The sequence below is a fragment of the Lissotriton helveticus genome, chromosome 6 (assembly GCF_964261635.1).
Source record: "Lissotriton helveticus chromosome 6, aLisHel1.1, whole genome shotgun sequence".
NCBI lineage: Eukaryota > Metazoa > Chordata > Amphibia > Caudata > Salamandridae > Lissotriton > Lissotriton helveticus.
Genome location: NC_136067.1, coordinates 252658103 through 252679551, shown reverse-complemented (window position 1 = coordinate 252679551; position 21449 = coordinate 252658103). Strand labels below are relative to the sequence as shown.

The 21449-nt window shown below is 42.2% G+C and overlaps 1 protein-coding gene across 1 annotated transcript in view; it reads left to right on the top strand.

Moving 5' to 3' along the window:
• The window catches only part of LOC144762482 (protein eva-1 homolog C-like), an 811149-nt gene that overhangs the window by 364763 nt on the left and 424937 nt on the right, over positions 1-21449 (top strand). Inside the window, exon 4 of the mRNA XM_078647696.1 lies at positions 9077-9229. Within this exon, the coding sequence (XP_078503822.1) occupies positions 9077-9229 (153 nt within the window). The remainder of the gene's footprint in view (positions 1-9076; positions 9230-21449) is intronic.

Here is a 21449-nt window from a genome sequence, read left to right as displayed (position 1 = left end):
ATGCCCATTTTTGCATTTTTCAAAGTGCCATGTGATGCACATACATGCCCTAAGGGCATGTATGTGCACCACATGTTCACCCATGCTTATTTCAGGGGTGCAACAGGGTGTCCTTTGGACACCCCTGCACCTTTGAAATTATTCTCAATTTGCGATTTGCAAATTGCGAATCGCAAATTGAGAATAATTTCATATTCATTCCTATGGGCCTCCTAGCCCATAGAAATGACTAGGAAATTATTCCTTAATTGCGATTAGCAATTTTCTAATCGCAATTGAGGAATTTTAAGAAATCGCTAAAAAATAGCGAATTTCTACATACATTCCATTTTGCAATTCTCAAATAGCGATTCTTAAAAAATCGCTATTTGAGAATCGCAAAAGTGTATCTTGATACATCTGGTCCCTAGGCCTTTCTTGATTTAGTTATCACATTGGTTGTTGTATGAGATGTCTGGATGCAATAACAGAAAACTCACAGAGAGGGAGTGAAATATTGGTCAGGTGGCATGCTGAGTGAAGCACAGGATTTTACTTTGCATGTTTAAAGCCACACAACTAACTGCATAAGCCATGCATCTTTAAAAGGATTCCTAGTGCCCGTTGTTTGGTCACACCCCTTTTAGACCCCCTCATCCCATGTTCATCACACTTAAATCACTGGTTCCTCGGTCTGTGTCCCCTGATCTCCTGATCTTTGATGGAGTGAAGATTGTGTCTAACATTAGAGTGAAATGCGCATGTGCAGCTAACCACCCAGCCAGTCCCATGAGTGCGCTTTAATTCACTGTGTCAGATGCTGCCTGTCAGTCATAATGATGGCAGAGACATTAGCCATCCCCATATGAAGCATGATAACCTAGATGTGGAGGGTCGAACCGGCTGACCAGCATTATATTAAGGAAAACAAAATATGGACAAATGTTGTCATACACTGTTGGAGCTTAGGTGATGGGTAACCGCCCCAACACCCATATGAACTAGCCTCTACTGGCTGCATGCATGTTATTGTGCAAATGCAGATATTCTCTGTGCCACACAAAAGTGGTACAAGAAGATGTGTAAAACTTCTGAAACAAGCACCAAACTCCCAGATGCTCTCCTTCATCCCCTTGTGCTCTGAAGGAAGCTGTAGGAAAAGGAAAGTGAAGCAAGAGAAAGACATTTTTTCACATTACCTACAGCCATACACAGAAGGAAACAAAAGAGACAGATCAGGAGGGCACATGTGGAGCCTTCTGAAACGTGCATGTGCAATTCTGTGTCTCATTGGTGGCGTTTCCCAAAAAGTTACTCATTATTGAATAAACTGTACACCCCAAGAAGTGCCAGGTGAATTGCTTAATAGCTGGGTAAACACCACAGACTGCAATCTAAAAAGAAGAACAAGAGTATGAAGTACCATAGGAAGAAGGAGGTACATCTCAGCTGAATCTGGAATGAAATATCCTTATTCAATATTTCTCCAGCGGTTCTCTTGTGGATGCCGTACAAGAGCCGAATGCCTCTCTAAAGAATTCAGTCTTAAGGTGTTTTCTGGACATTAGGTGGGCAGGTCCTACCCTACCCATAGCGTCCTGGGGCTTCCAGGGCTCTACCTTCATATTCTTTCATCTTTAAAATATTTTTTGATGGAGGGGGTGTAGATTTGTCGATTGAAGGTTCATGGGGGCTACGTTTTTAAGAAGGCTGGGTCCTTTCTTCACGTGGTACCCAAGGGTGATGAACATGACTTTGAATGTAACCCTAATTTCCACTGTGAACCAGTGAAGGGACATCAAAGATGGTTTAGCATGGTTGTGTTTCTGGAGGATGAGGCAGTATGGCTGCGTGGCTTTTCAGCCTTTCAGTAAGATTTTTGGGGCCCTGTGTAAATTACATCACATAAGCCCAGTCGACTCATGGCTGAGGCTCTTTTCAGTGACTGTCTTGCAATAGTGGCAAGATCTTCCAGAGTGAGCTGTAGGTGAATGCCACAAACAACAGTGTTGAGTTATGCGGAGAACGAGAGACCTGAATCAAAGATTATTCCTACATTTTTAATTCCTGAGATATAGGCGGTGGGTGTTAGAAAATGACCCTCTCTGAAGGATTGTGATAGCTTAAAAATTATACCTTGTATTTTGTTGTTTTGGTTTTCTTTTGTTTATAATACAATAACTTATTTTTGCAAACCTGTGTGGAGTCTTTTTGTGGTGTATTCATTGTGTTACTGCATGTGTGTTGGACGAGTACTTTGCACTTTGCCTCTTTAGGGAAGCTTGATTGCTCTGTGCCAAGCTACCCGAGGTTGAGCACAGGTTATGTTAGTTGTGTATCTAGCTTTCCCTGACTAGGGTGCTTGGTTTTGCCTGGCATGGGTGTATACCTTAGCCAACTAGAAACTCCATTTCTAACAGTGGGGGGTGCATGTTCTTGGACCATTCAAAATGAAGCTTGTTAACGTCAGGACTACTGATGGAGAAATACTGGCACCCTCCCAGGAGCAATTGAATGAAACTCACTATACATAGAAGGTTTGCTCAGAAACAGAGTGAAATGTATTTATTGGTACCACATGCATGCATTATTGCTAATTAGCAAGGAAGAAGTCAGATCTGCCACCTTAGGGACTCTCAGACTGCTTCTTCCCAGAGTGACAAGTTTCTAGGTGCTATATACAGTTTGAATTGCCATGTCAGCGGAACTAGAATAAGGCACCAAACCAAATATGGCTAACATGGATGTGCAATGTCTGCACCATGCAAATTATAAACAGCCAGATATGGGCAGACTAGAAAGGCTGGCTCGGCACTGTGTAAGCAACTTGCACAACCAGATTAACCAGATCGATGCTCAGCATATTCCCCTCCTGTGCTGAGATTTACATATTCCCTTTATTCATGACGAGCTGGGCTCGTCATGAGCGTGCGAGGAGGCTACCTCATGACGAGCCCAGCTCGTCATGAGCGTGGAAGGGGTTAAGAAATAGCATGTAGTCAGGACAAGCAAAGTGACCTCTAAAGGGGGTACAGAATAGCTTGTTGAAGATTGTCCAGTCAAGGTCAGATATCAATCAATCAATCATCGCATTTATATAGCGCACTACTTACCTAGTGGGTCTCAAGGCGCTGGGGAGGGGGATCTGCTACTGCTCGAACAGCCAGGTCTTGAGTTGCTTCCTGAAGGCGAGGTGGTCCTGGGTCAGGCGGAGGTGGGTGGGGAGGGAGTTCCATGTCTTGGCGGCGAGGTAGGAGAAGGACCGTCCCCCTGTGGTGGCTCTACGGATGCGGGGGACGGCGGCGAGGGCGTGGCTGGTCGATCGAACCTGGCGTTTGGGAGCGTAGAAGTTGAGGCGGCTGTTGAGGTATCTTGGGCCTTGGCTGTGTAGGGCTTTGTGTGCGTGGGTGAGGAGACGGAAGGTGATTCTCTTGTTGACCGGGAGCCAGTGCAGGTCTCTCAGGTGTCCGGAGATGTGGCTGCGGCGGGGGATGTCCAGGATGAGTCGTGCTGAGGCGTTCTGGATCCGCTGGAGTCTCTTCTGGAGTTTGGCGGTGGTTCCGGCGTAGAGGGTGTTGCCGTAGTCCAGACGGCTGGTGAACCCCTATGGAGCTCCAGGCCTCATGTTAATGTGAAATATCTAATCATGATATCTTTTAAAGTGCATACAGTGCATACACATGAATTTATATATGGATATTCATATATATATTTTGCAACAATCCTCCCTTTTGGATAGACCTATCCATTTGCAACAACCACCAAGTACCAGGGTCTCCTATTGAGATACAGTCAGACAAAGGAATGTTTATTTAAGCTATTTGAAAGTGTGGTGAGTTCTTTCCATAATGTTTGTCTATCCTTTAAGAAGTTGTCCAATCAGAAGTGGATTTGCGTATCATAATACATTTGGAAGCTGGTCTGTTGATGCTGTAGTACCGGGGTACTCAAACTTATTGTCAGGTATCAGAAAGTATAGTTTGTAGCATGACTGAGGGCCTCTTTGATGCTTCTGAGGGCTGGTGAGCAGAACATAGATGTACACAGACTAGGATTTCACACCGCCATTCTCTAGGATACGCATCCAGTCACTTAAAGAGATATAGATCTAACCAAATGTTGTGTTTCTCAACTGTGATTAGTGTGCCATACTGCAGCGTAGTTTGCCTCTGATTACCTCCTCGTGGAGTTATTCTTTAGGGGTTCCTATTAATACGCTTGAGAGGTAGATGTAGAAGTGGAATGCCTTGGTCATCAGATTAGTATTTAAATAGTATTGGGAACATTCTAAGCATCAGTATGAAACACCTGTACTGCTCAGTAATCATCTATGGCGCTAGGACCCAGAGGAAAGACTGCACAATCCCCTCATGTCTTTTTATTCATTTACCTGCAAACAATGAGGTTGCTTAGAACAAGGTTTAATTAAGTTAGTGATTTCTATTAAAAAACCTTGAGATGACTTGAAGAAAGTTGGTCAATTTAATGACATAGTTAGACATCACCCTCAGTTCCCATCCTTAGGAGCGGTACAGTGGGTATGATTTAGACTCGGCTCAAGAAGAGATGTCATGTAATCCCAGCTTTACAATTGTGAAAAAGTATTTAAAAATCTGGGTACAGCCCACTGACATTGTCTTTTCCCTGTGGATGTCAGTCTCTGTGTCTCACCTGTGTAGCCACCCCCACCCAACTGTGGTGCAGGGGCCACGCCTGAAGCCGTCGCATCAGAAGATGTGGAGTTTAGTCAGTCAAGATGGCTCTTTTGAGTTTAAACGTTCTCTGATGGCGAATTTGGTACTTAGATGATCACTGTTTTGAATCCCGGAAAGACAGATTCAGCTTTCCATCCTTTTGAGGTCAGTAAATCGATTACCATAAATTGATTAGTGTTAGCATCAGTTATTTATTTACAGCACATAGAATTAGTATTGTGTGCTATAAACATTATACTTATTAACATTTTCTCTAAAATTCTGTATTTTCTCTTACATCGTGATCGGTATAGACTTGCATGGAATTGTTAAACTTCCAAAACTCATTTAGTGACGGAAACAAGATTCCTAAAGTCACAAAGTTGTGTTTTGTATTTTTTTCTGACAATAAATTTGTTCATACTGATTTTTTTCATCAAATCCCATTGATTGGCCGTTACTTATAGTAAAGTGAAGATTTTAGATCAACTGCTGCTTTTGGACTTGTTGCAGTATTAGTTCACGTTTTTATTTCTTGGCAATTCTGACAGTACAGGCTTCGGGTACTGCAGCTTTTTAATCACATTAGGTTTTTAGTAAAAGGCTGACTCTACACCTCTGTGCAGTTCTTTTTCATAGTGAGATGTACATCCTGGCAAGTACCCGAGGCTTTTCAACCCTACTGATTCTCAGCAGTCCCTTGGTAAATAGCAGCAGATCGATCCTGTTTACCAGAAAGTCACATGAAAATTGTGTATCGTGGTGCAAAAAGCCCACTGCCCATGTACTGAGCATCCCTGATCTAGAATGTGTGTCAGTAGAGTTGATAAATATTGAAAAGTAGTGGTGAGAAAGAGGAACTCTTTGGCGCACCGCAAATCACAATTCATTCTGATTCGCTCTAGTTGGCTTCTGTTATGGAGCAGAGAATAACTTCTTTGTGAGGCTGTGCCAAGTAAGACTGCCCATCCATTGATCCTATCCAAACAGATCTCGTGATCCACAATATTGCGCATTCGAGAGAAATCAAGGGGGATTCGAGAGCTTGCTTCCCTACCTCAAGGGTGGAGAGGAGGTCTCCCCTGATGCTGCTGGTGTGGGTTCTAGACATTTCCCTGCACGGCCCAGAAATGTAGCTGCAGAAGGTGATTTAGTATGTGACTGGATTCAGTGTCTTCTTGTAGCTGGATAATGTTCACCTTTTAGAGGTTTTTGCTGATACAGGACAGGTTAGTGTAAAAGAGTGGGTTAAAAACCTGTGTTATGTCGCATGCCGGTGGAGGAGATAACTGCTTTGTTTGGACCGAAGGACAGGGTTCAACATCCAGGTTGGAGACTCGAATTTGAAATGCAAAATCACCGCTTTGTCTGTTTCCACCTATTTGAATGATAAGAAAAAGGCCACACAGGGAGGTTTGTATCAATGTATGCTACTACTTGAAAGTAGTGTGCCTTTGATATCTAGATGCTAGAAATGTTGTCCACAAAAACCCTCAGGAGAGCCTTGCAGTGCCCTTTAGGACACAAGATTGTCTTTAGGGCTTCTGAGTTACTCTGGTTTTGTTTTGTGATTAATGCTGACTAAATATATTTTTTATTGCCTGGTACCTCGTTGATACAAGTGAAAATTTCGCCTTTTTGGAAGTTCTGTGATGTCCTCTCCCCCCCTCTCTCCTTACATCAAATGTTTTCCAGGATGGCATTTTTATTTCTGATAGCCCAGGGTTCCATTGAACCACTCATTTCAAACGTTTAGTCCATATTTTCATTAATGCTATTTAATGGCGAGCCACCATGTTGACGATGCCCATGCTACTAGGATGTAGCCTATTTAGACGGATCACTAAATTGGAAGTATTTTGTGTTCCCTTCTAGGAGTGTTGTTTGCAGCTTTAAAACGTTCTCTCATCATCTCCCACCTGCTCCTAGTGGTCATGGGACCTGTCCTTTTGTGTACTAATGCGCATCGGAGCATGCTTCAGCGACTGACTATAATTAACGATGATTTGACTATACATGCAGCATTACTGCAGGCCTTGTGACTTCGATATCGAATGTGAACCAAGTTCAGGGTGTGACCTGCAGGATGTAGGGGTCCTCTAATACACATTACAGACAGCACTCAAATAAGTTTATAACAAGTCAAGTATTACTTTGCAGTTAAAATCTGGTGTTTTCTACTGGCCAGGTTTGATGGCTAGTGACAAAAATGAGACTACTAATAGAATGCTAACTGCACCCTGGAGATTGTGGGGCGAATTTGGCTCTGGGAAATATGGATCTGTATGAGGGAGCAGTTTTTTTAAGGCAGCTAGTGTGGAAAATGACTTGCTCTACTAAACTCTATTCCCAAACCTCAAAGGGGCAAAGAAAATTCTTAGGATCGGTTCCAAATTCTGGTATTTATTTGGCAACCTACAAACTGATGTGTCAGTTATAAAGGGAAAATGCTTTAGTTCACGTAGACAAAGGCAGCGCCAAAGTTCGAAGTGAGGGTGGAGGGAAACACTCTGCAAGAACTGCTGAGGTAGGATTTGGTTGTGTAGTGGCATGTAAATTTTGAGAGCAGATATCATTTGCTTTTTATGTAGTTATTTTAAATCCACTGACACAGAGGGAAATATTGTCATTAAGCATTTGAGGTACACCTTCTATTCACTTAATCGATAAGATAAGTCGCTTTATAGCTTGGTTAGACCCGAACCCCTATTTCTACATTTAACTTAAAGACCATAGAGCTGTGGTTTGCAAAATTCACAGAGATATTCGATACAGAGTATATCTCTTACATTTCTGTTTATTTGAGACATTTCTGTTAAGTATGACCATTTTGTAGTGGGGAAGGATTGATAACTAACTTCCACAAAACACAAAGACAAGACAGACGAGGAGAACTTCTGGGTCCAGGTGAATGGCATGACCAGTTGGCAGGCAGGGAGAGGAAGAAAGCATGAACACAGGTAAAGCTGATCTCCACCAATGCCAGAGTTGAATCTGTTCAGTTCTTCTACTTACGTGAAACCTAGGTCTCACCACAGAGATTCCCAAAATATACCCAAACAGATCATCAGTGTGCATCAGACGTGGGGCATCGAGGGTGTGGTTTTTGCATATGGTCTGGACGTGCCTCAACATACAGGGGTTCTGGGATGCAGTGGTGATGAGCTGTAACATAGTGACTTATTTGTTGCCAGAAAAAAATATTGAAAAATGTCTGCATGGGAAAACACAAAATAAGGCATACGTTTGTGGCACTGGGAACAGTGTTAGCAAAGCATGGATTAGCGATTTGGACCAAATGAACCAAAGAGAGAGCACGGGGATCCGAGTCATGGAGGAAAGATATTTTAGAGTGGGCATTGGCAGAGAAGCAACATATCCGGGCTAGACGAAAAGATCAGAGGGTGACTGATGATCTTGCAGAATGGGCAGAAATGCTGAGAAGTCTGAAAGATCCGCCTGCTACCTGGCCACAGTGAATACGATTTAAGGACAGAACGGTGTTACATAATTTAAGTGTTATGAGGGAAGGGAACGAGAAGTTAATATCCATGTCACTAAATTTCTCTATGAACTGTGGGGAAAACAGAGAATCTATATTAGCAGAAAGAGAGATGCAAGTCCGGAGACAGGAAATGTATCCATGATTTGGTTTGTAGCCTAAAGTTACACATTTGATGATAAATGTATAATAGATCAATCCAAAGTGTTGTTTCTACACAGTGGTATGTATTACAATGTATTTCTTACATAATTAAAAAAAGATATGATTTAAAAAGTACGAACATTTTGTTTATTCATCAAAATGCCTGTACAAATATGAACCGTCCTAAGAAAATTAAACATAAAAACACAAATCAGGAACAGTAAACCAGTGATTTTAGTGGCTTTGCACTCTTCGTTTGTAATAAGACACAAAGAGATGGTACCTAATTTCCAGTGCCTTGGGTTTCCTCCCGGTATTCCCCGTTCCACAACCCCTAGGTTACTGATACCAGGGTATCAGTAACTCAAGAAGAGGTCAGATTGGGGGATTATGAGGTGTATCCTGAGGATACCCTCAGAAGTGACTTCCAGAGGAATCCATTATTCCATACCTCAATCTCCTCATTTTCCAAAGTAGTTTCGCACAAAAGTTTTACATTCTGGGAGAGGGGTGAAGCGTGACAAACATCAAATCCGCAGTTGATATGTGGATCTCGTGAATCCAATGGGACCAGTACCCACTGTTACCAGCCTCATCGTAATTACTGGAGTACTTGTGATAAAGCCTATTCTACATGGTATACATAAAGCACCACATCTGCTATTGAGGCGCCATGGTAAAAAATGTTGAAACTTAATTGTTGCGTTGTCTATTTTATACGTATTTGTAAACTGAAGATGCCTCTCTCTCTTCGTAGACGAGTACAAGAGCAAAGTAGCCTGTGAAGATGACAAGCTGAGGCTGAGCTGCAAGAGAAGCATGGTGATTGCCATCTATTCTGCCCTCTTCGGAAGGTCTCAAGGTGGCAGCCTGGAGTGTCCCTATCGAAATCTGGGAGCTCCTACAATAGGTAAGAGAGGCATCGCTAGGGTATTCCCACCTGTCGCCATGTAGAAGTGCAGTAAAATGACTCTAGAACAAGTTCATATCAGAGAATGGAATGGACCTAGTATTTTTATTGGGGGAGGGGAGGCACTAAGGGATGGTGGCTCCTGGACTGGGACAAGCAAGACCGGATTGATTTTGGAGGAGGCCCTGGTCAGTCTGTTTGTCCTCCGCAACCAGCCAGCAGTCAAGGCATGATGGGTTCACCAGGATCACTGGGAGTTTACTTGTTAGCTATAGAGGATGGTTGGGGTTGGGAGTACGACCAGTGTGGTGCTTCTCCACATAAAGCCTTTAATTTCATCCTAAAAACATATTGTATCCAGAATATCGACTACCATTAAATTTTCAACCTAAATGTATATTGGTACGTCTATATTTACTGTTCTAAACTCCTCAGCAGCGTACCTTGTTGATATATAGATGTTTATAGTATGTGGAGCTACTTATAGTAAATCTATACTTACCTTTTCTATACTGACTTTGCCAATATATTTCTATTAATTATTTTGGTAGGTATGCTTTTGTAGAGGAATATATCTGTTCTTAATATTCTGCTATACAGCCAGGAGCTGTCTTTCTCAATAACATTCTAAGCATGGAGAGTCCGAGTAGTAAAGATGCTATTGAGAGTCGAGTGAAACTTTTGGGTTCAGGGATTCCAAAATGACTGCAGGTCCTCACTATTTAGAGTACCTGTTTTCTCCGAGTAACTGTCGCCACTCCCTCGTTAAATGTATAGCAGCAGTGCTGAAAAGTGCAGGTTCTCTCTCTTTCATATTAAAGAAGTGCGGGTACTCGGTACTGGACAGTACCTGACTATTTAAAGCACTGACTGACCAGTTGTAATAAGGACCTACATTTTGAGTTTGCCTTCATTGACCCTGTAATGTACATCAATTGCTAACTGCTTAACCAACAAAAGGACATTAGCTTTTAATAATTACGAATTTAGTTCATGACCATTTACGCCGAAGTCACGCGAAAGGCAAGCCCGCCTGCGTCCATCCGAGACCGTATGGGACCAGAGGCCACAAACTGCCCAAATGTCAGTACCTCCGCCCACAGCTAATCCAATATTCATTTGAACAACTGCTGAATTTTCGCGGTAAGCTCCACCCTGACTGTAGCCTATTTTATCCTGTAGATGACTTTATTATTTGTTCTCATTATGATTTTACCTTTTGCACAATACCCTCCAGTGAAGCAAATAGTACAATCATAGACTGTGCACCTGCTCAACAAAATCACTGTCTCTCTTCTAACAAAGTGTTTAACTTTTGGACTATTAATTGTCGATCCCTCCCTAAACATAAGGAGGATATTTTTAATTTATTAAGTAGTGAACAACCAGATGCAATTTTTTAAACTGAAGCATGGCTGCACACAAGCTCAGGACCAGATGTGGCCACGGCTTTACCCGCTAACTGTGCCCTAGTCAGAAAATATAGAAATCTAATGGTAGGAAGAGGCATTGCGCTAATCTTTAAAAAATGTTACTCATGCAAATTTGAGGATCTGTCTATTTCTGGTTGCAAAGCAGCTGTATTCAAACTTACCCTGACTTCTCATTTCACTTTCTCCGGTACGCTGGTTTATCGCCCCCCAGGACCGCTCAGTCCTTGGGCGTCGTCATTCCCAGACCTGATTGCCCCCTATCTACTTAAAATGGTTAATTTCACCATTTTAGGTGATTTAAATCTTCATCTTGACAACACTGAGTGCACAACTAGCTGCGCATTGATCTCGGATCTGGCTGCTATGAACTTACTACTTTGCAACTGTGGCCAGGCGCATACGGCAGGCCACCTATTAGACTCCATCTTTTCCAATTTATCTCACATTCATTGTCCTCCTGCCATTCCCTTATGTTGGTCATATCACTTTGTGGTCAAGTTTTACTGAACAGCCCCAGTGAATTTGTTTACATCTGGATCGCAATCACAATCCAGAAACTGGGGGAAATTGGATATGGAAGCGTTTAATCGAACCCTGTCCAACAGTGCTCCAATTATGGATTCAATGTCGATGTCTTCTTTGGAAACTATTTACAGCTGGATTTCTAATGCAACTGATGACTGCCTCCCAATTTCTGTTACAAAATTGTATAACCATCATCCCCCCGCTCCTTGGTTTACAGAATAACTAAAAAACGAAATAAGTAAATGTAAAGCATTGGAAATATGCTGGAGGAAAAACTATTCCTCAGAATCTAAAATTGCATACAAAATTGCTTAAAAAAAATATCAAGTTCTATGTAAACTAGCTCGAGCGAAATATGTCCCCTCCACTATTTCCAATGCAAAGAACTGTTCATGTACTCTGTTGGGTTAAAAAGTTAGCTGGTTCAGATACTCAGCCTACTTCTCCTATTCTAGATGAATCACAATGTAACACTCTTGCTACCTTTTTTTTAAAATAAGGTGGAGAAAATATATCTGACATTGGATAAAACTAGACCAATGGCGCCTATTCAGTCAGTTTCCTCTCCTGAGCCCATTTTTACTGCTGAATTGTCCCCAAAATTGGAAACGTGGTCACCTCCCTATATTAATTCTTTAAAAAGAATTTTAGGCAGCATTAAATCAGGGTCTCCCTTTGATCTCGTCCCTGCCCCAGTACTTCAGCAACTTGAGTTGCAATCCTTGAAAATTGTTATGGGCTACTTAACGCTTTGCTCCAAGAGGCCATGGTTCTGCCTAATTAGAAACATGCCATGGTCCTCCCACTTTTGAAAAAGGCTAATGCTGATCATCCAATTTTAGGCCCATTTCCCTGCTTCCAATTTTTTCCACAATCCTGGAAAAACATGTTAACCTACAATTAACTGAGTTTATTGAATCTTCTAACTTTTTGTATTCTTCTCAGTCTGGCTTCCGAGCGGGTTTTTCGACCAAAACGACTCTTCTTGGTGTTACTGAAATGCTACGGCACCATTTAGATACAGGTCACACAGTGGCCCTCATACTGTTAGACTTGAGTGCTGCATTTGACACTGTCTCTCACACCGTGTTAATTAAATCTTTGCAGTCACTTGGTATTACTGGTACAGCACTTGGCTGGCTGTCTTCTTTTCTATCAAGCGGACTTTTCATGTTTTTTCTTCTAGGGCTGCATCAAAAATACACTCTTCTCCCTATGGGGTACCTCAGGGGTCAATTTGAAGCCCTCCTCTGTTTAATGGATATGTACAACCTTTGGCAGGTATTGCAGAAGAAGCTGGGCTGTCTCTCTTTTCGTACACTGACAACACCCAAATAATTTTTTCCCTTTCTGCGGAAAAGCTGCCAGGACCCTCAACTCTTCAAGTAGGCTTGAGTGACATTACATCTTGGATGCAAATCAATCTACTCAAGCTCAATGGTGAAAAAACTGAGGTCCTTATTCTAGGGAAAAATAAAGACCTTTGGGGCCCCCAACATTGGCCCAGTATAATGGGTCCTCTAGCTGTGCCCACCTCTCAGGTCTGCAACCTGGAATTTTTCATTGATAGTCATTTATCTATGAAGCAACACACGGTAAAAACTGCAGCCACCTACTTCACCATTTTAAAATGGTTGAAGAAAATCATCTGGATGCTCCCTAGTTCTACCCAAAAGACTGTAGTCCCGGCACTTGTAACACCTAGATTGGACTACGGGAATATTCTTTACTTGGGAGCAAATAGGGATGTATTACGTAAGCTTCAGGTGGTGCAGAATTCTGCCGCAAGATTGCTTTGCAAAATCCCAAGAATGTCTTCTACATCTAGTGCCCTGAGAGATCTACACTGGCTTAGAGTGGAAAATCGGACCAAGTTTAAAGGCCTGAACTATATGTTCAAGATCAAGACAGGTACTTCTCCTCAATACCTGCAAAATCTAGTCCGCCCCTATCAGCCCTCCCGCCTGTTGCGTTCCACGACTCAGGAAAAAATTGTGGTTCCTAGGGTCAAACTCACAAGAATGGGTGGTCACTCTTTTTCTTATATTGAACCACTCTATGGAATTCGCTCCCCATAGCGATTCGTAAAGAAACACTCTACACGAATTTCCGTAAATTACTAAAAACTTGGTTGTTTAATCAATAATTTTTCATTTCCTTGGTTCCTTCAGGTCTGCGCTGGGAAACCCTTTTTGGGTAGCTGTGCGCATTATAAAATTATTTTAACATAACATTCCATAACCCTCAAAATAATTAAAAGAAAATACATATATGATCAAGTTGTAGAATAGTGTAAATGCACATTTTATCGTATTGCAATAAAATCCATTTACTTATAAAACTGATCAGGCAGTGTGGCACACTTGCCACAAGCCTGCATAAGTCACAAACCAAAGAATAGGCTTTGGCTCCATTTAACCATCTTCATCCCACTTCCTATTGTGGAGCCACTGGCGAAGATAAAGATAACTATTGTAACACCCTTTCGGCTTTCTGCAGACCGTTGCCTAAAACCTTCTTCAGGACATTTGCCTCAATTTAGACAAAATACAAAATATCACCATCAAGCCCTTGCATCTTTTCCTGGAGTGTGAGCTGCACCCACCTTTGCCTCTCCTGCACCTCTACCATCTGCCTCTCGCTTGTACAGAGCTCCATTGCTTTATAACTAGGTTTGCAACAGATGGATCCTGTACATAGTTTTAAAGATAATTATAACTAATTCATACAGTCTAGGACTGGTGCTGGTAAGGATTTCTTCAGGATTAACCTTTTTGCAGGATTAACTATTTTCTGGTTTGAGATCTTTACAGTGAATAAATAAGGTTCTTCAACATTCAGATGTGTTTGTTTTTTGGTATGTTCCCATTAGGGCTTTCTAGACCGCTTTACCTGTCTGCAAACATACTGTTTTTAGTACTTCATCATATGCTTTGAGTGGGACTTCGGTCTGCCCCTTTTTCACGACTGTATGGCTTCCTTGTCAATCTCATCTCCCCGCTTGCAATTGCACAGCTAGTCTCCCTAGTCTTTTGTTTATCCCACCAGATGATCAGTTCAGTCTCACAATGTTTTGATTAGTTGATGCTTTGTATCCTTTTGCCCTCTCTTGTACACAATAAACATGGTCACCCACCTTCCGCCACCACTGCGTGCTACTTATCGCTGCCCGTATTTGCTTTATAAATTATATTCTAGTCTTTTCATCTAAACGTAATGCCAGGTTATATTATATTGCACATAGACATGATGTCGCGCAGTATGGTGCAATGTGGCAGCCATCTTGAAATTCTGTTTTGTTGAATTAGTGAACCCAATTATACCGTTCCAAGAAAGCTGTTAAATTATTTCTTGGCACAATGTGATGGTCATCTTGAAATAGTGTAACTATATTGTACAATAAAAGAAAAATGTATTCCATGATGGCCTCCACATTATGTCACATTGCATATAGAATCAATGTGATGCAACACCACACAAAGTGGGAGCCATCTACGTTATTCTAATATTTAATATCAGTTATACTGCGCCAAGAAGGCTGTCATATGGCTTTAAAGTGAAACCTGATGGTCTTTAGTGCATAAATACTTCTGAAATAATGTTTGTGCTTTTGTCCTGGGAAGAAGTTTAATGTTAACAAGCATTGGAAAAACAAATACAAGCATTAGCAAAGCGAGCCCAGTTCCCTTTACCTGTACTTGTTTTTAAGTAGAAAGGAAGGATTGTGGATCAAGCAGCGCAGTGAATAGAAGTTCGTTCACTGTTATCTTCCCAGACACTTATGTTGTCTTGCCTCCCATTTGTATGGTCCACAAGATAAAAACTCCTTGGCTGTAAACATTCTAACCTAATAAAAATTCTGTACAGTGGAAATATTCTATTTTGGTATAGTTCTGTCCATCTCCCTACTTTACCTAGAAGACTTCTGCCACACTGTGTTGGGTGTTCAATCAACATTAAAATCAACTGTAAACATTCAATAAGTGAACAGAATAGTCACTCATTGGCAGATAACACAGTTCTCTGATATTTTTAAATCATGTCTGTTGACCTGCAAAGCTGACAGCAGCACTAGAGCAAAGGATTTATGGTAGCATAAGGGAAAACAATATTTTGCTGTTCAGGCGCTCCTTCTCTCTTGAGCATAATACAATTTTTTTGAACCAGTACTTTAGCGCTCTGTTGTGATTCTTGTGGCGCAATAATACAGCAGCCTATCTTTGGTTTTATAAAACACTGGCCCTGATGGGGGCGTGCTGCCCAAACGCACGATATAGAACAGCCCTGCTTTTCTGCTTTTCTATATCTGCTGTGTTTTCCCTTAAGTTTTCTACTATTCTTATAGCCACGGTCTGAAACCACGGGCAACCGGTACTATTTGGAGGTTGAATCAAAAAAGAGTTGTGTTGCTCTTCAGATGCAAGATCCCTGGCCTGCAGGACAGAGCGGTGCATGCTGGGATACTCAGTCAGAATGCACATGGCATCCGGTGAGATAGAATATTTATCCATTGTGCCCAAAACTGCAAAGGATATAGCTTTAAGCTACACTTCGTTTTGTTTCCCTCTAAGTGCGGGATAATAAGAGACTTTGATCCAATAATCCAACCGCCTCCGACACCGATGCGAAATGTAGATTAGTAATGAATGAGGAGCATAAGGCGTTGTTTGGTAAAGAAAGGGCAGCTGTGTGTATAAGGATGAACCTGGAATGAAAGACACGAGTCTCAGAGCTCAGACTTCAATTTACAGGCAAAGTGCTCTCACTTTTTAAGACGCCATTTTCTACCACCTTCATTCTGTCGAAATATGGCAGCCGCCATACTTCTGTGGTCATGTTCAGACCGAATAGAATTATGTCACCAAGAAGTTGTTCAATCGTTATTTGTATCTTATAATTTTGCGTCTAATGCTTTAAGTGCAGCTCCTATTACAGGAGGAAGCGAGAGTTGCAAAACAATTACTCATAAAGGGCAGGAAATAAAACCCCCTTCATTCCTTGGTAAACATGACTCACCCACCCTTAACAGTCTAGGAGTAGTAACAAGTCAGGCTGAAAACCAAAAACCCTTTATCCTGAAACAGAACCCATATAATGAGGTCACTCCCTTTCTCGTAAACCTAACTTGGTCTCCTTACACAGAATTGTAGTAACGAGTTCAGTAAATGAAGTAATGCACATTCGCAAGAGAAACTACAATGGGTCTCTCTGTACAGTTTAGAAGTCACTCTTGAATTAACAAATGAAGACATGTTGAAGAACTGAGATATGTATAAAACAAAAGTAAGGGTGTTTGCCTCTGTTGGCTTATTCGTTTGTTTGGGGAAAATGTAAAACTCTTATAGAATGTTTAATGAATTTCAAGAGTACTCTTAGAAATCATCAGCAGTCGGAGTATGCCAGGTGTATTCACATTTTTAACAAATATATATGTAGAATTTTCATTTGATAGAATAACTGCATATGGATGTGTAACATAAAAGTGCCTTGTCACTTGTAACTTTTTCCCACAGGAAAAAGCGCATTGTACCCATGGAGTAACCCCTAGCATTCACCCGTACTGAATCCTGTGCTTTGAAAGAGTACATTTTCCGAGTTTCCAAAGCAGGGGCCTCCAAACCCAGTGCTTAATTTGTGCAGGTGCTTTCAGGTGCTGAGCACCGCCACCTATTGAATTTTTCTCCAATGCATAGCCAGCACTGTGCATAGGCCATTAAAAAGCCCCAGCCTTGAGCGAGGCTTGTGCAGCTGTATGTTCAGATTTGGTGCATGCTGCTAGTGTGCTTGCTTTTGCGCGCACCAGTGCCTGGTCTTCAGGGTGGGGGAAGGGCAGGTGTGTTGTGTCATGTGCAGTATGAACTGCGCAAATGATGAACTGGGAGCATAATTTCAGCTGCGCTACCCAGCAGTGTGCGCTTTCCAGTATAGCCAAAGCTGCAAGTTTAGGTGAGTTGTGTGTGCGTTATTTTAATAATGTCACAACTGTTATCCTACAGGTGACAGAGTAGTGCTTGGCTGTGGGACACCATCGATAAATTCCTGCACAGTTGCACCCGCAGGAAACCGCCCAGTAGCTGCCTGCCTCAGGAGCCCAGACAAGGCCTTGCAGCATAATAACAAAATACGGGAAGCAGCTGAGGGTGGTCCCAAAGGGAAAACATTTCTTCCTGCCAGTCAGTGTATTAGTACCATGCTCCTACCTGTCCCAGTACCATCTCGTCTCTATCAGACCCGTCCTCTCCCTTCTGCAATGGGCACCATTGCAGCCACAAGCACCTTGAAGAACACCTCCCATCCCTGCCACTGTGCCTGTGCCCCACCGCTACCTCCGACAGTGCCCCTCTCTCCACAGTGGCCTTCTCCCACTATCCCAGTGCCCGTCTCTCCACAGTGCCTTTCTCACCTGTATCTCAGTGCCCCTCTGCTTACAGTCCCCTTCCCCTCTGTATCACAATGCCCCTCCCTGCAACAACACTTGCTCACTCCTGTTACAGTACCCCTTGACTCCCTCCCTCACTCTCAGAGCACCCCTCCCCACCATCGCTTTGTATTAAAACATGCACTGGGCCCTGAGTATCCATACTTTGATTTTGCACGTGAGACCGCAAAGCCCTTCTCAGTCTTGGCCACTTGAACCAGGAGGCTTTTCAAATCTCCCTAATCAGAGAGAAGATACACAGGGAATTTCTCAGCTTTGACCTGGAGAAAAAAAGCATTGATTCAAGACGTGCTATCAATGGGGCTAGGCTGTGTTGGGTGCTCTGTAACTCCCCCCACCCCCAAAAGCCTGCTGAGATCTATCGCCCCACACCTTCTCTTCACCTCCAAAACCCATGTCCCGTAAACCCCTGCTGCATACTTACAGCCTTATGTCCCTGTTGGAGAGAGAGGGGTAAAGTAGAACATGTACCATGCAGATGACAGAACTATATTATGTGGATAGCTCAGTGGGTTTCTGTTCTTTGTCACAGATGCCCTTTTGTTACACGCTGATCATAAATTACAATCCTAATATAGCACAGGTGGCAGACTCAGTTGAACTTTGTGCTTTATTAGTTAAAAAGTATGTGTGGAAGCCTGTCTGAATGGAGTTGAATGTCTGACTTCATTTGAAAATAGGTGGCAGTGGAATTTTGCGACTTATAGTCTGATCATGTAATAGAACTATTTGTTTGAAGCATGAGAGTGTGGTTCTCCATCAAGGCGTAATCCCAGTGGTATAGTTGACACTTTATTATGTTTTATTAGGAATACCTATTGTGACATAACAAAACCTCTTTTTATGGCATAAAACTTAACACAGTTAAAGAATCACTATTGTGTGTCTTGGACAACACTGCTGTGCATTGATGAGATAGGCCAAGAATGATACACTCCTGTCACCTCTCAACTTTACATAATTAATGACTGTATATTTAATAAACGCAGAGGTGTACTCTTTGCTTGCTCTATCTCAGTATCTGCTTTTCTTCCTCCCCTTCACACCTCACTCCTTCACTTCTCTCCAATCTTACTTCACTTTCTGCCCTATATCTGCGTTTTTCTTAATCCCCACCTCCCCTCATTAACTGCTTTTCATTGTTCACCTTTCCATCTTTCCCTTCCTCTCTACTCTCACACACTCCCCACTGTTCGCTTTTCTTCCCTTGCCTTTCTCCACTTTTCACTTTTCCTTCTCATCACGTTCCACTCCAATCTTGCAATCCCAATCTCTGCTTTCCACATTTCTCTTCACATTGTCTACTGCATCTATCTTTGCCTTTGCACCTCTCCTCCTCACTCACTCTCCCTTTTAATTTTTTCCTTCTTGCACATGTGTTAATATCTACTCCAGGAATCTGTGTTCTATCTCAGTGTCATACATTGAAATCTTGGTGTGGTCACTCAGTCTTTCATCTTTAGATAAATTTAGTGCAATTGAGCTGGATAACCACATTTTTAATTTGGTGTCAAGGCCCCCTCTAGTTGAATATGTGCTTTTCAAACATACATGGTTTCTCCCTCTATTCCTTAATTTCTTCCTTTCACATTCCTTTCTTATTTCCTCCTTCTCTCACCCATTACTTATTTATTTCCTTACTCCAGTGCTCCTCTTCCTGTCCACATTTGTTACTGCCTTCTTTAATGTATTCCTTCCTTCATTCTTTCCTTTCTTTTAAACAGAGCAGTGCAAGCACATTTTCTTTTATTTGCAAAGCTGCCTCAAGTCCTCAAATGACCTTTCTCTAATTTGAGTTCACTTTTAAGTTTTTGTCATAGGCTTCCAATATGTTATATTGATTTGTATAGCGCACTAATCACCCAGGAGGGTATCCAGGGATTTGGGCAGGAATGTAGGTGTGAGGTGCCGGAGTTGCTTTTGTAAAGAGCCAACCCTTCATTTTTCTTGCGGAACTCAATAAGGGAGGAGGTAACTCTGATGTGTCGAGGCTTGTAGATGTGGGTGGAGCCAATAAAGGAAAGTGGGTGGGGCCACTGGAGGAAGTGGGCGGAGCTCAGGACATGGGTGTGGCCTTGTTAAAGACTGTGAGCACCTCCACTTCATATTTGACAAATTAAGCACTGTCCAAACCTTACTGTAATAGGAGCTATGAATGTTCAATAAATATCGGCCTGAGCTTCTAATATTATCGCTGCACCGGGCAAGATTGCATTAGTGGCCTTTACAGGCAAATATTCCAGCAGTGATCACTTCAGTGCATCTGGCAGGGTTACCAGCAATAATGTAAAATAAAAAGGTTTAATCAATTTGGGATCAATTTGCCTCTACATGGGTAAAAATACAAATGCTACAGCTCAAATTTCCATGCACCAAGTCAAAAATATGAGTAATAAGTTCTCCCAGGGTCTAATGATTTATCACTCAAACACCAACTTTAAATATAACATGCATTTTAAAGCCCATGTTCAACCCGATGTATGATAGTACAACGCGATCATTTTGATCGCGGTACTTTACATCGCAGATTTTACAAAGCAAGTTGTTACAACGACTTGCGTTGGAGGGCGCGGATTGAGGATTATTATAATTTTCTATTCCAACACCAGCCCACATTACAGTAGGGAAGGTGTTGGAATAGAAAATTACAATATTCCTTAACCAACAGCGCCATCCAGCGAAAGTCGTAGTAACGACTTGCGTTGTAATGGCAGCGTGGTAAAGGTTGTGCGGTGTAAACACCGTGTTGTAAACGACGTTTACCGTTCAACCTGAAGGAGTGTCTTAGCTCTGAAGTAGCATATGTTTATTGTTGCCCAAGCGAACGGCTGGAACGGTTGAAATGGAAATTCAAATGGAAATGCAACTATTTAAGACAAACATCCACTTAGGAGTTCTGAAAATACACACATTTTCATCTCAAATACACGCTGACAATTTTGGAAAACATATTGTAATTGCATTTACATAGCACTTACTATCTCTTATGAGGGATCAAAGGGCTGTTTTGGCGAATAGCACGCTACTCCGGAACCCACACACAGGAGAGCTACTTACAGGTAGCCTGAGAGCTATCAGCAGCTCACAAGCTACTCGTTGGAGAAGCCTGTTCCAGAGTAGGACACGGTCTAAAAATTGTTGGTGGATATCCACAAACCTACCAAATAGGATATGATGACATTCACAGGAACCCCGAAAAAATGCTGCTCTGCAACCAAATTTGCAAATCCAGAAGGTGCGCCATATTCTGAGGAGGGAAAATGTAACAATGAAGATTTTGTGTAGTTTCATTGTAATCAGGTGCACAAAATAAGTTATGAATGGGATGCTGCCTGGGCATGTTTCACCTTTCAGGCATAGTACTACACTCTTTTTTTCTTTTGAATTTTCATGAAAACATTACGTATGTATAATTTACAGAAAAAATAACTCCCAAAACGTCTCTGGCTGGAGGGTGAAATATGAGATCTAATATTACCTGCGATTGCAAAGTGGGATGTTGAAAGAAAAATGGGAGCAGGAATGGGGTGGGGGTGAATGAAAAACAGAAAGACAGACAGGACTCAGCCTCAGAAAGGGGCCCACCTGTTTCGTTTTAGGATGGCCAGTAGGCAAGAATTTTTAGGTTTCGCCTGGCGTCGGAGCTCCTAGCTCCGCCCAGGAGAAATCTTATGTCCCTACAGTGTAGGGCTTAGTCCCGCCCTCTGTTTCATTGGCTAGCTCCATAAATGGAGGCTAGCCATTGGAACAGAGATCTGTCCGTCATGGCCGGACCAGATTCGTGGGCGTTCCCGAGATTTTTTCGCTCTCCGCCTCTGCGATG